Below are 17,729 nucleotides of genomic sequence, written 5' to 3'. Positions count from 1 at the left end.
AAAAATAAAAAGAAAGTCTTGTCAGCGCGTTAGAGGTGCAACCCCACTGTCTTCCATCCTGCTCTCTTCCACATCACTGTTTCCTGATCTGTAACCCACCTGCTTTCAAAATGTCTTCTATACTTCTGGTTTTCAGCAGTCTGACTGTTATGTGCCCACTCCAGGTGTGATTTTCTTTGTGCTCATCCTATGTGTGTCTTGCCAAGCTTTTTGAATCTGCAAGTGAATGTTTCTCATTAAATTTCAGATTTTTTTTTTTTTATCATTCTCTCTTCCAAATATTTTTTTCTGTCCCATTCTCTGTCTCCTCTCCTTCTGGACCTCTGGACACATTGTCAGACCGTTTGATATCATCCCATAGATCACTGGGCACTGTTAATTTCTATTCGATACTTTTGTCTCTGATTTTCAGAGGACATCATTTCTCTAGACTGTCCTTAAACTCATGGGCTTTTCTTCTTCCAAGCCTTCTTCAATCTTCTTTTAAGCCCCTCCAAAGGATTTTTCAGTCCATTTGGTTCTTTTTTACAGTTTTAATTATTCTGGTAAGACTCCCCATTAAGACCACCATATATTCCAGGGGGGTCTGGGTGGCTCAGTTGGCTAAGCATCTGCCTTCAGCTCAGGTCGTGATCCTAGGGTCCCGAGATCGAGCCCCGCATCCATCTCCCTGCTCATCAGGGAGTCTGCTTCTCCCTCTGCCGCTCCCCCTGCTTGTGCTTTCTCTCTCTCAAATAAATAAATACATAAATAAAATCTTAAGGGAAAAAAAAAGAAGAAGAATCAAGAGGCAGGACAACTAAAACCAGTCTGTGATCCCCGACTGGGTCTTGAATCTTTTAAAACAAAACAAAACAAAACAAAATGCTATAATGGAAATTTTAGGGATATTTGAAGAAATGTAATTATGATAGGCAATCTAGATAATGATATTGCATCATTGTGAAGTTTCCTGGTCACTATGAAAACAGTTTGGCAATTCCTCAGAAAGTTAAACATAGACTTACGATATGATTCCCAGGCTTGCTTTTAGGCACAGGCCCTAAAGAACTGAAGCAGGGACCCAAACAGATACTTGTACACCCATGTTCACGGCATCATTCGCAGTCGCCAAAAGACGGAAACAACCCATATGTCCATCAACAGATAAATGGCTAAACAGAATATGGCCTATCCATGTAGTGCAATATTTTTTTTAAAGATTTTATTTATTTATTTATTTGACAGATAGAGATCACAAGTAGGCAGAGAGGCAGGCAGAGAGAGAGGAGGAAGCAGGGTCCCCACTGAGCAGAGAGCTGGATGTGGGGCTCAATCCCAGGACCCTGGGATCATGACCTGAGCCGAAGGCAGAGGCTTTAAACCACTGAGCCACCCAGGCGCCCCCATGTAGTACAATATTATTCAGCCTTCAAAAGGAATGAAGTTCTGGCACATCCTAGAAGCACAGATGAATCTTGAAGATATTATGCTAAGTGATATAAGCCAGACACAAAATGACAGATGCTGGATGATTCCACTTACACGAGGTACCTAGTAGCATAAGTAAATCTATGGAGATAGAGAGTAGAATGAAGGAGCGCCTGGGGGGTTCAGTTGGCTGAGTGTCAGACTCTTGACTTTGGTTCCAAGCCCCACATCGGCTTCGTGCTCAGCAGGGAATCTGTTTCTCTCTCTCTCTCTCTCCCCCTCCTTTGCCCCTCCCCCCACTCATGCGTGTTCTCTCCCTTTCTCTTGCTCTCTCTAAAATAATAAGTAAATGTAAGAAAGAAAAAAAGGAAGAAAGGAAGGAAGGAAGGAAGGAAGGAAGGAAAGAAGGAAGGAAAACAAATTAGAGATTACCAGGGTGGATGGGATGTTTGATGAAAAAGTTCTGGAAATGGATAGTGGTGATGGGACACAAGCTTATCAATATAGTTCATGCCACAGCTGTGAAGGTCTCCTGAGGCATTCGGCAGAAGGGGGTCAGTCCACCAAACCCAGAAATGAGCTGCATGGCCGTGAGTGCTGCTGGGGTCGACCATGAGCTGTTCCCCCGAGCACCCTCGCCCAGTTCCACGCCTTCCCAGGCCACATACACTCGGTGGGGTCCATACAATCAGCTCTGTCTCTCTGGCCTCGAGAAGCATCCTCCTTTCCCCAACGGGCTGCTCACCCCCACAATTATGTCTGACGTGAGCTAGGCCAGCACACGGGGCCTTGCTTGCATCCTGGCTTGTGCCTCGCTCCCCTTTCTGCCATAGCTCCCTCTCCATCTTCACCTCTGAGGCTCATGGAACGGCAGCCAGGCGTGCCATCCTGCGCCCAGCCCAGACACAGGATCCCCTAGAGCATCCCAGTGACCCGGGACGGACACACGGGAGCAGGGAGATCTGGCAAAGGAGGGGGCAGAGCGCCAGCTCTCTGCAGCAACATGCTGCCACAGGAACAAGGCAGTGTCTAGAGAGGGCATGACAACGAGAGACTCGGGCCAAATATGTCTGGTAACAGAGAGCAGCTGGGCCAGGCTGGAACACTGAGGAACATGGGTAGGGAACTCTGGCTGAAATGGGAAGGAAGCAGAGTACCTGTCTACTTTCAGGTTAGCCTATGACCATGACCTTACCAGGAGGCAGATGGCAGCCCTTCGGGGACAGCCAAGGCAGTGGAAAGATCGCTGGTCTCAATACCACCATTTGGCTCTTTGGTCTATAACCTAAAAACCCAGCTCCCGTAGGTGGGAAAGGGGAAGTCAGAATGGGAGACTCGCGGGCCGCTGTAAAGGACCGGCGTGCCCCGAAGCAGGCTGACGGAGGCCTCCACGGCAGGCGCTGACCACCACCTCCTCTCCAGCAGCAGGTTCTAGACTTATTAAAGCTTTATGTGGCACTTAGCAACGCAGGAATGCTGGCACACCCAGCAGGCACTTACCTGTGGCCGGTGGAGTGGGGGTGAACCGGAGGGGCAGGACGGAGAGGAAGAACAGGACTCCAGGGTTGGGAGCACAGGCTGCCCGGGAGACGAGGTCACAGCTCGCTTTGGGTCCCCCGTTCAGGAAGAGGAGCTTCTGTAGCTTCCAGAAATCCTGCGCCATCCCACATCTGGGGACAAAATCAGTAGTCAGTGGCGCCCCATCCCTTCTTTGTTGCATCCACTTAAACTTTCCCCAGCTTCCTCATTCTGAGGATGACTTCACCCTTTGTGAGCAACAGAAGGTCCCAGAGGGGAATCTAAGTAGGCCGTGGGAGGGTCTGCCCTGTCCTCAAGCCATTCTCCTCTCAGTAGTCTCTGCTTTGCCGTCCTCAAGTGACTCCTCTATCCCAGGTCCTAAGGCAGTTCTCTGCTCCCCGGGGTCACTGGCAGCTGTTCCAAGTGGTCAGCTCCAGGGCTTGCTCCTGGCACAGGGTCAGCCCCAGGCAGGACTAGAAGGACGGGCCCAGAAGTCAGCCTGAAGACGGCACTGCTGAAGCCAGCTTCCCTCTTTCACAGCCGCCACAGGCCTCGGCACGGTGGACATGGTTTCCACCCCCAGGTGGGTCATAAATGGGCGAGAAATTTCTCTGGGGAAGAGAGGGCCACAGACAGAGAAGAGCCAAGAACAGACCCAAAGGAGTAGCCATCACTGGGCCTCAAGACCGCTTCACAACGCCATGACGAGGTGTCCTTCCCTTGTGGCTGTTGCGCTCACTCCCAGGGACGAAGGCTCACATGCCCTCCTACCCATTCACGAGACCCTATTCCCCGGGCTCCCAGTTACTGTACTAAACCTGCCACCAATACAGCCCATGCCGCATAATCACCTGCCTATTCACTCTCCTCCCCGAGAAGGACATCTATAAGACAGCACGGAAGCTTCATAAAAGGGTCTCAGGACAAAACAAAGACCAGACCTTGGCTCATCTCTGCAGGAAACTCACAGCCCTCGTTCCTTCACTAACAGCGCCTACATGCCATGCTGGGAGTCAGACCCTGACCAAACCCTGTCCCTGCCTTCTAAGACCTCACGTCCTGTTAGGGCCCCAGACATTTCTCCCCCAGGGGCTGCCAGACTGGAGCCCGCAGCAACGTTGCCCTACTTCTGCACACATGCACCTCGTCCACATCCTCCAAAGCCCGGCTGAAATGCTGTCTGCTCCCTGCTGCTCTCATAACACAGCCACTTAGCAGTGGGGTCTCCTGCCTCTGAATGTGCACAGCAGACATCTGTACTCTCTCATGACACATCACTTCCCTCCTGCAGTCCGTGTTCAGTAGGCACAAATGATCTTCTCTATAGACTTTTTTTTAAAGTAGGCTCCATGCCCAGTGTGACGCACAGTGAGGGACTCGAACTCACCACCCTGAGATCAAGACTCAGACCCCCAACCACTAAGCCAACCAGGCACCCCTACAGACTTTTCTTGAGGGCAAAGATCATTTTATACATCTGTGTATCCTTCAGACCACCCTACACCAAACCAGGTACCTAACAGGCGGTCAAAAACAACGTGCAGAACACCTAGCTTCCACATCAAGATGCCTGTTGGATGAGTGAAGGCTTGTTTGTGAAGCCACTGGGAATTCCCAGACTTAATAAACGATACATTTTATCACTAATTTAAAATTCCTTGTTAGGGGGCACCTGGGTAGCTCAGTGGGTTGAGCGACTACCTTCGGCTCAGGTCATGATCCCGGATTTCCAGGATCGAGTCCCGCATCGGGCTCCCAGCTCCTTGGGGAGTCTGCTTCTCCCTCTGACCTTCTCCTCTCTCCTGCTCTCTCTCACTCATTCTCTCTCAAATAAATAAATAAAATATTTAAAAAAAATTTTTTTAATTCTTTGTTAGGGTTTTCCCAATTAATATCAAGTTTGAACTCAAAGCCAGTGGCATAGGACTCTGACGTATTCCTTCTGTGTGTGTATCCAGTCCTATGTAAATGTTATATAAAAATAATTCATATTCAGCTGTCTCTGCATGGTAGCACTCGAATGCTCACATCCTCTAGGAATCTTCCGGAAGGGAAAGCATCTTCCGCACTGCATAGTGTGGGCTTTGCCCCCTCCCTAGAGGCTGTGGGGTAGGAACAGAACCCAGACCACAGCTGGTGGGAGGAGATCCACAGCTGATTCTCCATCGGAATCAGCCTTTAACCATCCCTCCTAGGAGAATGGGTTTGCCCATCAGCAGAGGAAGTGACTCCAAAATTTAGGAAAGGTCTCATGGTAGCGAAGGAATGTTTATAGAGTCTCGGAAATGACGGCTGGGATTTCACTAGGGGCGGGCCTGCGGTCAAAAACTTACACACATTATCTCATTTAGTCTTCGACACCTGAGGGGGCACGATCATCACCCCCCGTTTTGCAACTGAAAAAACGGATGCTCGAGAGATGCAGTAACTTTGCCCAGAGTCACAAACCCAAGCTTCTCTGACTCCAGACCGTGAGCTGAGATTGTCGCTCAAACCATCCAGTTCCCTTTCCCTCTTCTTGCACGAGCGGGTAAGACCCCACATCCTCTGGAAGACACCGTAAGGATCACCCCCTCCAACCTCCCTCCGTGACAGCGGAGGAAACGCGCTCGGAGAGAGGAAGGGGCTCGTTCCCCGGGTCGCGCAGAGCCGGAGCCGCTCGGCGACGCGATCGCAGGGTGCCCCAGAATTCCAGCCCTGGCCGCACTGACGGGGGCGGTGGGGGACACCGAAGCCCCGAGCGGTGGCCCCGGGTCCGGATCCGTGAGGGGCAGAGCCGGATCCAGCCCCGGGCGCGCTCGCTGTCCTGCCCGGCTGGCGCTCCTCCTCGCCCGGCGGCGGCGCCAACCATCCCGCGGGCAGCAGCGCCCGGCCCGCGCCCCGGGAGTACCTGTCGGCGGCGCGCGGGCTCTCGGCCGGGGACCGGGCGCTGGAGCGAAGCGAGCGGGGCCGCGCGGGCCGGAGGCGGGCACTGGCCTGGCCGAGCCAGGCCTCCCTGGGCCACCTCGCCTCAGGACGTCGAGGCCCCGGGAGCGCGCGGCCGGCCGGACGCCGAGAATTTGGGAGCTTGTCCCGGGAGGCAGAGCCGCCTGGCTTCCTCCCCTCAAGCCCCCTACTCTGCCCCTCTGCAGACCCCTAGCTCGAGGACACCTGAGGGGGAGCAACGGCCACGCGGTCCTCAGAGTCAAGTAGCTGGGACCCTTGGAGGTTCCCATGGAAACGAGAGAGGCTCTTCACGCCTGCGCGGACGCGCTAGGCACGGGGGGAAATGTAGTTTCCCGGCTGCTACCCGGCGGCCAAAAGTACGGACGCCAGATGGCGCCGGAGCGTCGCGGTGGGTTCTGGGTCCTTCTCCCCGATCCCATCCCCAAAGCCCGGCGCGGGCGCTGCCGGCATAGGGGAGGCCGCGGAGGCCTGAAAGGTAGTTTCTCTTGGCACCCGCGGCTCTGAGGCGTCTGGGGCGCAGGGTGAAGCGGCGAGGGCACGCTTTCTTCGGCGCGTACAGTTTTGCCCTTTTGAAATCTGGTGCTCAGGAGGGGCCACCCTGGCTCGGGCGGGTCCTAGGCGGGCCGAGGCGGGCCGATGCGGGCCGGGCGGAGGGAGGACTCCATGGAGGTGGGAGCTGGCCTAGGAGGCACCTGCTGTCCGAGGGACGCGAGGTCCGCATCGCCCGAGGGTTCACGCCTGGGCTGGGCGACCAGTGCGGCGCTTGCCGGGCTCCTGCCCCAGCTGGGGACCGACTTGGGATTCCCTGGGCGGGGGTCCTCCCGCCCCTCCCTCCTGCTGGCCTCCGTCAGAACCGGTGAATCTGGGTGAGCCTGCCCGGGAGCCGCCCTGTGCGTCTGAGTTAGGCCTCTAGCCCGAGATCTAGAAACTTAGGCTCTGTTGCAGGCCTTATCAGAGTCTTAGTGACTTCTCTGGGCCTCACTTTCCTGTTTCCAAAAAGGTGGTAATAATCATGCCTGCTCTGTCTCCTGGGAGCGTGGCTAGGTTCGATGGAAATGGCACTGGAGTGTTGTAGGCTGGACAGTCCTTTAAGGACACAGACAGACGTTCCCATTTGCTGTACACTGGTGCAACTTCTTGGAAGGAAATGAGGCAACTCCTTTCAAAATTAAATACAAATAGGCTTTGCTTCAGCAGCTCTAGAAATAGGCCCTACAGGTTTTGTCCGTGTGTGCACCAGAAAGTATATGCAGGAGTAACCTAAGCATTACTTGGAATGAAAATTCATGAACAACCTAAATGCTCTTCAGTGGATGACCGCTTAAGTAAACAGTGGAGTCCATTGAATAGAATATGTTCTGGGGTGCCTGGGTCTCAGTCCGTTAAGAGTCTGACTTTGGCTCAGGTCATGATCTCAGAGTCCTGAGTGAGGGCTCCAGGTCAGGCTCTCTGCTCAATGGGGAGTCTGCGTCTCCCTCCCACTCTCCCTCTGGGCTCTCTGCACCCGCCCCCCACCGGCCAAATAAATAAATAAAATCTTTAAAAAAGAAAAAGAATATGTATGATTATTTTAGAAATTAGGCAGAGCTTCCTGAACTGATATGCAAAAAATTTTCAAAGTGCAGAATGTTGATAGGCTATAATTTGTTTCTAAAAGAATAGATAAATATATTTGATGACATAAGCATGGAATGTCTTTGGAGGGACTCGGAAGAAGCTGTAACATGGGTTGCCTATGATGGATTGGAAAATAAGATCAAGGGGGCACACTTTTTTTTTTGTCCCTTTAGCAATGTGTGTAAGCTGTGTGTGTGTGTGTGTGTGTGCGCGCACATATGTATTTCTTAATCATTTGTCTGCATTTTTTTCCAACTAATTTCTACACCCAGTGTGGGGCTTGAACTCGCCACCCTGAGATCAAGAGTCAGGTACTCTACTGACTGAGCCAGCAGATGCCCCTGTTTCCATTTCTGACGCAGTTTCCCCTGCAGTTTTTGCTTTCCCGGGTGCTGAATTCTTACTTCTTGGAGTCCTTCATAGATTCTGGTCAGCTCCAGAACTCAGAGTTCATGGTAGGACCCTCCTTCCCAGCTGCAGAGGCTACAGAAGGGCAGGGCCTGGCCTTGACTTCCCTCGTGACACTGTCACCCGACCTGACCCTAGCATGGTTTAGGACCACTGAAAGGGCAGTCTGCGTGGGACTCGTGGCTGGCCATGGGATGGCAGGCAGCTCGCTCAGGAGGGTTGACCAGCCAAGCGGACCAAGAATCAGACTGGCTTCCCTGGACCCCACCTGTGTCACTAGGCATGTCACCCACAGATAGATGCAAATGCTTCCTCTTCTAGAGAACAGGTTGAGGGTGAATTCTATCAATATAGGGGGGAGGGACATATATTGTTAAAATATCAAAGTGGGAAGGGGGACAGGGCACTTAGGGATTTCCTGGTCTGATCCCATTGTTTTACAAAAAGAAACAGGGACTGGAGGTGGAGTGACCTCAGTGGCAAAGCCAGGGTTAGAACCCAGGTTTCCTGGCCCTTGGTGCTCCGGGGCTAGAGCAGTGCTGGGCTCCCCCCAGGATCTGGATGAGAAATGCCCTTAAAATGGGCCATGAGTTCTCCATCAATGAGAACATTTGGTGCCACCTCCTCCCTCCGAGTCGGCTCTGAAGGAAGGAGTGGCATCCCCACCCCAACCCCAAACAAAGTAGTGTGTTATAGGACAGAGAATATAATCTTGGGAAGAGGGGACAGAAGTGACAAAGACAGGACCACTTATTCTTCTTGAATACTAAACCTGACCAAAAGGAATCTGTACCTAGAAGGGGAGGGCCCGTTGAGGGGACTTCTCCCTTGGCAGTGACGGGCTCTGTTGCACTGTGGCAGGAGGAAGATTCTCGGGACCCTAAATGTGCTCAAGAACTGTCACCAAGGGTTCCTCAGTGGCTTAGTCGGTCGGGCTCTGCCTTTGGCTCAGGTCATGGTCCTGGGGTCCTGGGATCAAGCCCTGCATTGGTCTCCCTGCTCGGTGGGGAGCCTGTTTCTCTCCCTCTGCCTGCCCCTCTGTCTGCCGCTCTGCCTACTTGTGCTCTCTATCAAATAAATAAATAAAATCTTTCTTTATTTATATTTAAAAAAATTTTTTTAAAGATTTTATTTATTTGACAGAGATCACAAGCAGGCAGAGAGGCAGGCAGAGAGAGAGGGGGAAGTAGGTTCCCTGCTGAGCAGAGAACCCCATGCAGGGCTCGATCCCGGGACCCTGAGTTCATGACCCGAGCCGAAGGCAGAGGTTTTAACCCACTGAGCCACCCAGGAGCTCCCAAATAAATAAAATCTTAAAGAAAAAAAAAAAAAAAAAGGAACTATAATCAAGTGTCCAAAAGGAGCCGTAGCTTCTGGAACAGGCTTGGTCCTGTCCAGATAGGCGTTGGCAGCTCCTGCTTTCTCATGGGTAACTCCCTTCAGCTGTCCCAACAGAGCCAGGCACCTGCTGCCCAGTGTAGGCTTGTCCCCTCCACCCCACCCCTACCATCCTGCCTGAGGAGCACGTGGGCAGCTACCATTTACCCAGGTCCTGCCCTAGGAGAGGAGGGAGATAGCACTGGTCTCCCCTCTTCTCTTCCCCATTCTTCCTCCCACTCCAACCCAAACCCACCGCTCCCGCACACAGGCCTGTCACAAGACACCTGGGAGCTGGGAGGAGACCCGACGAGCTAGGAGAGACCAGATTCCTCGTGTAACCAGAGAAGGATCAGACTCGCGGGCAGATAGCTTTATCATAAAAATGAAAATAATATGAAAATGTTTATTTCTAAGTACAAAGTCAGATACCATTAAGACTGTGAAAAACTGGCCAGAGGCCATAAAGGACAAAAAGAAGACTCTCTTTGGCCTGGTGTCCTGTGAACCAGCGCAGTGCTGTGGGGGAGTTGGGTGGGGGCAGCAGCAAAAGACCCGGCCAGTTGTGGCCTTTCGAGGGAGGCTGGCCCACCGGCCCTACCTGTGGGCCAGCTCCCCGCTCCTCAGAGCCTCGGGGCCTGGGGACTGAGGTGACTCCCTGCCTTTAAGGGCCACCGGTTCTCTGGCCTAGCGGCCCCCAGGAATAAAAGGGGCAGGGGTGAGGCAGATGGGAGTGGGTGAGGGAGGAAGCAGGGGCTTTTCTGCAGGGGAGCTCAGTTTTCATATTGTGGCTCAAGTGAATGTTTCAGGCAGCGACTGAGAATGAAGCAAGGTGTTCTTGCCCCCAGAGATATCTTCGGTCTCTCTGTCACATCCCCATTATAGATAAAGAAGGTCTTGAGCCCTTGGAGGAGGATATGTCTGAGACTTAAGGCCGCAGCCGCCGAGGCTGTAGTGACGATGGGGACTTGGCGCCACCTGGGCGGGGCGGGCAGGCGGGTGGCTAAAAGGAATGTGGGCAGGTCGGCTGGAGTGAAAGATGCTCATCCCAGGAGCTGTGTGTGGGCCCCTTGATTTGTGTCTGGGAGCCACGGGAGTGTGTGAGGGCTCAGGCCTCGCCCTCCTCCCCACTGCCATCCATGCTGGCCTGCCTCACCACCTTCCCGCGGAGCCTGGGTGCGGAGGTACTGGCAGCCTCCCCCTGCTCCTGGAAGGCCTGGGTCCGGGCGGCCACCAGGGCGGCGCTGTTGAGGGCGACCACAGAGTGGCGGGACTTCAGGGCCGGCCAAGGCCCCTTGGGACCCCGCCTGCAGCCCTGGGCCTTTGAGAGCTGAGGGCAGGGCTCTGGAGGGTCTTCCTCTGAGGATTCATTTGAAGAAAACACCTGCGAGGGTCAGAGTAGAAGAAGGACCTCTGAGAAGTCTTTCCAGGGCAGCGGCATCGAGCACGGAGCCTGGAAAGGGGCAGGTGTGGAACCATAAGTGAATGCAGAGACTGGGCTACCCACGGGTCACATTTCCACAAGCAAGAAGACAGCACCCCAGCCCCACGGTCCCTGCTTCTTGGCCTTCACCTGTCTACAACCTCCTGGCCCCACTCCTGCCATATCTTTGAGGCGCCCTCCTCCTCCCCCTGCCCCCTCTGCCTCTGTCCAGCCAGTCCTGAGGGCCTTCAGGTGCTGGGCTCTAAGCCGGGCGCCGGGTGAAGACACTCTGCCTTTAGGACCACACACCCTCACCCATCAACCGTCCATACCCAGTGCCACCTCCTCCAGGAAGCCTCTCCCAAATGTTCCCGCCTTCTGTGACGAGCTCCCCTTCCTCCAGGTTGGCCATCTTGGCCTCTGGTCGTGTGTGTGTGTGTGTGTGTGTATATGCATATATATATAGCAGGGTGGTCTGGCTTCCTATAGTCAAAGCCAGTCTCCGCTCTTCTACTCGTTCTACTCATGAAGGTCCACTGCTGAGGCCAGCACTTGGCTGTGTGGGTGCCATGACCCCCCGCACCCCACCCTCTGATGGGTCGACTGCCCCTCAGATTAGAGAGGGGCTGCCGAGATCGCCTCGCCTCCCTCCTCTGGGGTCAGCAGTTGTCCCACTCCTGGCCGGGAGGGTGGCCAGGCAGCGCTGCCCTTACAAAGCCTTTCATCAGGCCGAGAGCACCCACAGCCTCCAGCCCACGGCTGGCTCAGCCCAGAAGCCGCTGCGGATCCCCCCGGCCCCAGGACTGCTCTCCGGCTCCCATGGAGGGCAGCGTGTTCACTGGCCCCCTCTGGGTCTCCTTGGCCGCTTCGAGAGGACGAAACAGAGCCACCGGAGGCGGGGGGAGCGCACCCCATGGGAAGCCGAGCCCCAGTCCTGGTCTCTCTCCTTCCTGCCCCCACCTGCCCCTACTTTTGTCCCCTCACTGGGCCTCAGCCTGGGCTCCCTCCCTGGCCCCAGCCTCACCTCAGGCAGGTCAGTGGCCCCTGAGGCGCTTTCCAGCTCCGAGGAAGGCTCCAGGAGGCTGATGGACCTCATGACCCCTCGGAGGTTGATACGGGGCCGTGGCCCAGGCTCTTCTTTCGGGGCTGCCTGGCTCTCCTCCGGACCCATAGTCTTCACCTCCCCACCGCCCCCCGGCTCCGGCGGAAGAGGCGGGAATGGTGTAGAGACATCGGGGGCGAGGGGCTCCTCTGGGGAGGCCCCACCTGCTTTTTGCTCCCAGAGGTGGCTCTGCCGGCTGCAAGGAGGGGGCCCTGAGTCAGCCGTAAGTGACCCAGTGGCCACCTGAGCCTCAAGGCCAACCTTGACACCCACCTACTCGCGCTCCCCCACCGCCCCCGTCTCCCCCTCGAACCTGGCAGTCAGGATGCCCTGGTAGGTCTGCAGCTGGCGCAGAAAGCCGGGGTTCGGGCGAGCGATGGGCCGGAGCTCCTGCACGTGGCGCAGGGCCTGCTCCAGGCTCCAGCCGTACTGCTTCATGGCATAAGCGACCACTGTGGCGGCCGAGCGGCTGACCCCCATCTTGCAGTGGACGAGCACCCGGGTGCCCTGTGCCCTGTGGGGGCGGGCACGGTTGGTGTCGGGGAAGGGCAGGGCGGGGGGTGGGCGGCGAGGCCCTGCAGGCCAGGAGGAGTTGAGGGCACTGGGGACCACTTGGAGCTGGGCTGGGGGGAGCCGCGGGAGGCCGGGGGAGCCCCCACCTGGCGGCCTCCACGAAGCGGTGGGTCTCCTTCCAGTGGGGCAGCAGCTGGGCTGACTCCTCGTCCCAGAGGCGCACATTGTGGTAGACGAAGCGCTCAGGGTAGAAGTTGTCGATCTCGCGGGCCATGTTCAAGATGTGGCTGACCCTGTGGTGGCCAGTGGAGGGCGTGAGGCCTGGCCGACGGGGCCGGGCTGGGGGTGGGGGCACGTGAGGCCCATCGGCCCGCAGACCCGGTGTAGCCTGGCTGGTTGGGAGGGTCAGGTGGAGAGGAGGTGGCCGTGACCCCGAGCGAATCCTGTCGCCCTGCTGGGCTGGAGTTGCCCCCTCTGGTCCTGCCAGCAGTCGGGCTGACGGCAGTGCTAAGCCCTCTGGTGTCAGGGGGTCAGAGAACAGCTCTGAGTGAAGCTGAGACCGCGTGGCCTTCCCAGGAAATCGGAGGGCAGATGGCAGGAACCCAGGAGAGCAGGCAGCCAGGTCCCCCAGGAGAGGGGCAGGCACTCCTCCCTTAAGACACGGTCTATGGAGAGGCGCTTTTCTGCCTGGGAAAGGCTGTCAGGACACCCGGCTGCCCCTCTTCCCTGTGGGACTGCGGCCCTGGGGCTGGGGCTGGCTTCGCAATGTGCGGAGGGCAAGTGGGCCCAGGGAACCGCCACCAGGCCCTTCTTTCAGGCTGGAGGCGTTGCAGGGGCAGCAGCCTCCGAGGGAGGCGGACCTTCCGAGGGGCTAGAGCCCTACCTGTTTCTCTGCAGCTCCTCTAGGTTTGCGGCATTCCACTCAGAGCCCTGCGGAGGGAGGGCAGCGTCGTCCTCCGAGTCCCCAGCTTGCAGCACCCTCGCGCCCACCCTCACGCCTCACCCCTCCCGCTGCTGCTCACCAGGTAGAGGTGCGGGAAGATGCGGGAGGCGCGGTCTTGCTGGGCCATGAGCAGCAGCATCTGGTTGTCGATGAAGTCGCGGTACTGCTGCAGCGGCTGGCCTAGGCGCAGCTCCAGGGCCTGGCGGATCTGTGGGCAGAGCCACAGCGCCACCACCAAGGCTCAGAGGGTCCCTTGCAGGTACCCTGATGCCCCACCCTGCCCTCTGGGGCCTCAGAGGGCCCGACCTCCCGTCTAGGCAGAGGAGCTGAGGCCAGGTGTGGGGGACTGGCTCAGGACAGGAGGAAAGCAAGGTGGGAAGGAAGAGAGGAAAGCTCTGCCCCAGCTGGAGGACACCCGCCTGCATCAGACGCCCCCTCCCCCTGCTCTGTATGGGGGGGTGCTCCCTCCTCACCCCTGTTCCTCCCCCTTCCCTGACACCAGCCCACTTCTTTGGGTTTTCTGTGTTTTTTGGTGGTTATGTTTGTTTTTAAAGTAAGCTCTACGCCCAAAATGGGGCTTGAACTCATGACCCTGAGCTCAAGTCTCATGCTCTCCCAACGGAGCCCACCTCTTTGGAAGTGACGCTCTCCAGGTCACTGGTGTCCAGCACCTCCCACAGCTCAGCCCGGATAGCCTGCTCCATCTGCTCCTGCTCGGAGGGCCTGGGAGCCGAGCCCGTCAGTCCAGGGCCCCCGCCCCAGCCACCACGGCACCCTCCCTGTCCTCCCCTCCCTGCACTGACCGGCCGGGCTCGGCACTGGGAGGCCGCAGGGACTCCAGGTCAGCCATAGCCATCCACTCGTTGAGACAGCTTTGGTCAGAGCTCAATCTCTCCTGGTAGTGTCCAGCCCAGGTCAGGGCGCTGCCCCCTGGCACGAGGCCGCTGCCGAGAGCCGCCTCACATGCCTGGTGCAGCACCTGGAGCGTGGCCCTGGGACGGGGGGAGAGGCGGGGTCACACTGTCCTCCCTGCCACCCCTCCCCAGACCCTCGGCCATCTCTGAGAAGAGGAGGCCGGCGTGAGAGTGGGGCCATCCTAACCCTCACCACATAGTCTGGATGGAGATCGGCTTGAAGATTCGACTTTGCCCACCGGACGTCACACTGAAGCCCCTGAGGGAGATGGGGTGGGGGTGAGACCCAACCCCAGGCTCTGGGACAGGGCCCTGAGAGGCCAGCCCAGGAGCACCCCGTGAGGCTGGTCCTCAGGGTCTGGACACATCACCAGGCTTCAAGATAAGCCTCGTTTGCCAGATATGGGGTAGCCGAGGCCCAGAGAAGCTAGGCAACTTGCCTAGGATCACACAGCAAATCCAAGGTAAGGATGAGTAGACCCAGACCCCAGATGTCCAGCCTGGAGTTCGTCCACTGCTCCCCGGTGCCCAGCTGCCCCATCACACGTCACCCTGCGGGCCCCATCCCTCCCCCAGTTGCCACCTCTTACCCGTCTCCATCTAGGTACACCTGGGTGTCACTCCAGAGAGGCAAGACCAGGCCCAGGGTGCAGCTGGGGGAACTGGCAGGGGACAGAAGAAAAGCCATTGCCCCTCAGCATCTCACTTCCTCGCCCCCCTCCCTTCCTCTCTCTGCTCCCACCTGCTATCCGGGAAGTCCACCCCCAGGAGGACAGTCTCATCCCGGCGCAGGTATTCTCTTGTGGAAACTACCAGCAGGTAGCGGAGCCGGGGGGGCCGGGCTGCCTCCAGCTGGGCTGCCTGGGGAAGACGGGAAGCGAGAAGCCCAGGGTCACAGGGGCCCGAGGAGACCCTGCACCCCCCACCCCTGCCTGACACACACCTGGGCCTAGAACAGACCATCCTCTTCTCAGATACCAGATTAGTAGCTATAACCTGACAATCCCCCACTTTTGGATTTCATGGTCCCACAAAAATCTCTAAGAAGATTTTTTTCTTAAAGGGCATATGTATGGAAAAAGGGGGAAAATGGGTCTGACACTGTCCATTTTCAATTTCTGCCTAGGAAGGAGGCTTAGGAAAAAAAAATCTCTTCATTTGCCATCGCCGTCATTCGATTCAAGAAAGGTTTCTCACCCCGGAAATACTGAGGACACAATCCCCAACAAAGGATGGTGTGTCCGGGGAATAAATTCAGCTGTAGAAAGCCTGTCTGCTTTTGTTTTTCCCAGTTTCGTTTTTCCCACCTTGCAGTAGGTAGTGATGTGCCCCACAGGCGTCTGGGAGCTGGTACTCGGGCTCGCACCTGGGGCCCCCGGTGCCTGGACCCCTCTGGCTCAGCAGGCCCTCCTGAGCGCCTGGGCCTTCGGTATGCGGACAACTCCTGGGGTCCGGAAGGGCTGGCGCGGGTTGCACGGAACCCCGTCTGTGTGATTCCCAGCTCTTGGCCCTAATCCGGCCCTACCGGGCTCAAGCAGGACAGACCTCCCCCCACCGATTCCCACCCTGCCAGAGACCCCAAGACTTGACTGTGCCCCATCAAACTGACCAGCTGAGACGGCAGGCTCGCCAGCGTTTGGGGGCTCCTGTTACTGCTCCCCACTCAGACACACAGGCGAGCTCCCTTCCACCCTCCTTGCCCTCCCGCCCCAGGGCAGGCTCTCCTCCGTTCTCAGGGGGCTCTGGGCCGCCCCTCACCAGGCGGATGTCATCCTGCGGCCTCAGCAACTCCACCATGAGATGTAGGTGCTGGCTCTGCTCCTGCTTCCTGGGGCTCTGGGGCCTGTGCCCGTCGTCTGTCTGGTCCCCGTGGGGGTGTTCTTCGCCCGGGGGTCTCTCCACCGCCTCGGGACCACCCTCGGCTGCTTCTCCCTCATCCTCTCCATCCTGCAGTCTCAGGACAGCCCCGCGGAGCACAGCAAAGCTCTGCCTGGCGGGGTCCAGGGAAGCCATTAGGGTCCCTCGTACCCCCCAGGACAGGTGCCTCCAAATCACCCACCAGGGTTCTTAAAACAGGGATTGGGCCCCAACCCTGGGGAGTCAGTAGGTCTGGAGCGGAGGCCTGAGAACGTGCATTTCTAACCAGTTCCCAAGTGCCGAGGCCACCCATTTGGGGAACTACTGTCTTGGAGGCTCTCGAGCCACTTGTCTAAGGTTGGAGGGGCGGCGGGGCAAGGGTTGCTCCCTTTCCCTTCACACCTGCCTAACTCGGGAGATGCTTGGTGGTGGTCCAAGAGTCCTCGAGCCCTGTTGTCTCAACCTGCACTTTGGTTTGTGACTAGGCCTGAGCCAGGGTCCAGGATGGTGGTGACCAGGGGGAAGATGGAAGCAAAGCAGCCGGATCAGGGCTGCAAGCCGACTGCGCCCACCAGCCATGCCCGCTGACAACACTGCCCCACACAGTCAGTAGTTGGCTTTGGCTGTGAGTCCTCCAAGGTGGCAGTAGCCAAGCCTGGCAGCTGGACGTGGGTGTCTGTGTCGGGGAGAAGAGCTCACCTTCTCTGGAGCCGGCTTCTCCGCCTGGATGCCTGGTCCTGCTGAGAAAGCGGCCCCCAGGGCAGAGTGAGGAGGGCAGGGCAGTGGCAAGGACTCTCCTCTCTGCTCTCAGGGCTGCTGGGGGGAGGGGTGGGATCACCTCCCCCTACAACTAAGGACTGGAACCAGGGAAGGTGTCAGATCCCTTCCCATTCCAGTCCATTCCAGTCCACTCCCCACCCGGAGGGACTGGGGAAGCCTGGGCCCAGGTCCAGGTAGGGCAGCGTGGGGTGAGAGTGGGTGGGGGTGTTGGAGGTGTCCAAGGGGTTGGCCCAGATCTGGGCCTGGCAGTGGGCAGGGCCTCTGCTGTCTGGGCTGGCGCTTTGGGGCTCCAGGTCTTTGGTCTGAGTTCCTGGGAACCTCAAGACCCCCTCCCAATCCCCTCTAGCATGATCCTTGGGGTCCCCTTCCCCGCACCCCCAGGCTCAAGGGAAGACTGGCAGTGGGCAGGACGTGCTCCCCCAGGCCCAGCTGGCAGTCAACTGCGTGGGCCGGACCACGGCAAAGCTAGACTTACCGTGGGCCCCACAGGCGTGGAGTGGCCGCTGGCCGGGGGTGAGCGGCTCACGGTGACCAGGGCCATGGGGCCTGGCAGGGGGACACCTGGGCCGGTCAGGGCACTTTGCCCTCCCACAGCTCTACCGACAGTCCCTGCCCCGCAGGACCAGGAAGGAGAGACCGGAGCCACCAGGGCCTGGCACCTCCTCGGGGGCGGCCCTTAAAGGGCCAGACACTCGTCCAGCCCGGCCTGCGGAGCCAGCACGGAGCGGCCGCCGCCCCTCCCTTCGCGACTCCTCGGGTTGGGTCGCCTCGCCCCCGCCCCCGGAGAGATTGGGGGCGGACCCGGGGCGGGGCGCAGGTGCGGAGGGCTGCCGGAGGGAAGTGTCCAGAGGTCCTGCAACTTGCCAGCTTCGCCCTGGGGTTAGTCCCTCCTCCCGGGAGGCGCCCCTACCCCTGCCCTCC

At 57.8% G+C, this 17,729-nt stretch overlaps 1 protein-coding gene across 2 annotated transcripts; it reads right to left on the bottom strand.

Moving 5' to 3' along the window:
- Nucleotides 1–10,285: 10,285 nt before the first annotated feature.
- Nucleotides 10,286–17,687, bottom strand: SSH3 (slingshot protein phosphatase 3). 2 transcript variants are annotated; one of them, XM_032879611.1, is made up of 14 exons: nt 17,284–17,687; nt 16,728–16,765; nt 15,930–16,161; nt 14,914–15,032; nt 14,762–14,833; nt 14,365–14,430; nt 14,061–14,249; nt 13,887–13,980; nt 13,337–13,465; nt 13,198–13,244; nt 12,461–12,607; nt 12,115–12,315; nt 11,724–11,997; nt 10,286–10,660 (listed from the first exon to the last, which is right to left on the bottom strand). In XM_032879611.1, exons 1-14 carry the CDS (start codon nt 17,347–17,349, stop codon nt 10,385–10,387), a joined length of 1,950 nt encoding a protein of 649 aa, XP_032735502.1. In that variant the 5' UTR covers nt 17,350–17,687; the 3' UTR covers nt 10,286–10,384. The 2 variants fall into 2 exon arrangements, with proteins under 2 accessions (XP_032735502.1, XP_032735499.1); XM_032879608.1 differs by having other exon boundaries at nt 16,728–16,768; nt 17,284–17,686.
- Nucleotides 17,688–17,729: the final 42 nt, after the last annotated feature.

This window comes from Lontra canadensis, unplaced genomic scaffold, assembly GCF_010015895.1.
Source record: "Lontra canadensis isolate GAN:19392208 unplaced genomic scaffold, GSC_riverotter_1.0 scaffold66, whole genome shotgun sequence".
In the NCBI taxonomy this organism is placed as follows: Eukaryota; Metazoa; Chordata; class Mammalia; order Carnivora; family Mustelidae; genus Lontra; species Lontra canadensis.
The sequence above is the reverse complement of the archived record's forward strand: the minus strand, read 5'-3'. Positions and strand labels throughout refer to the sequence as shown.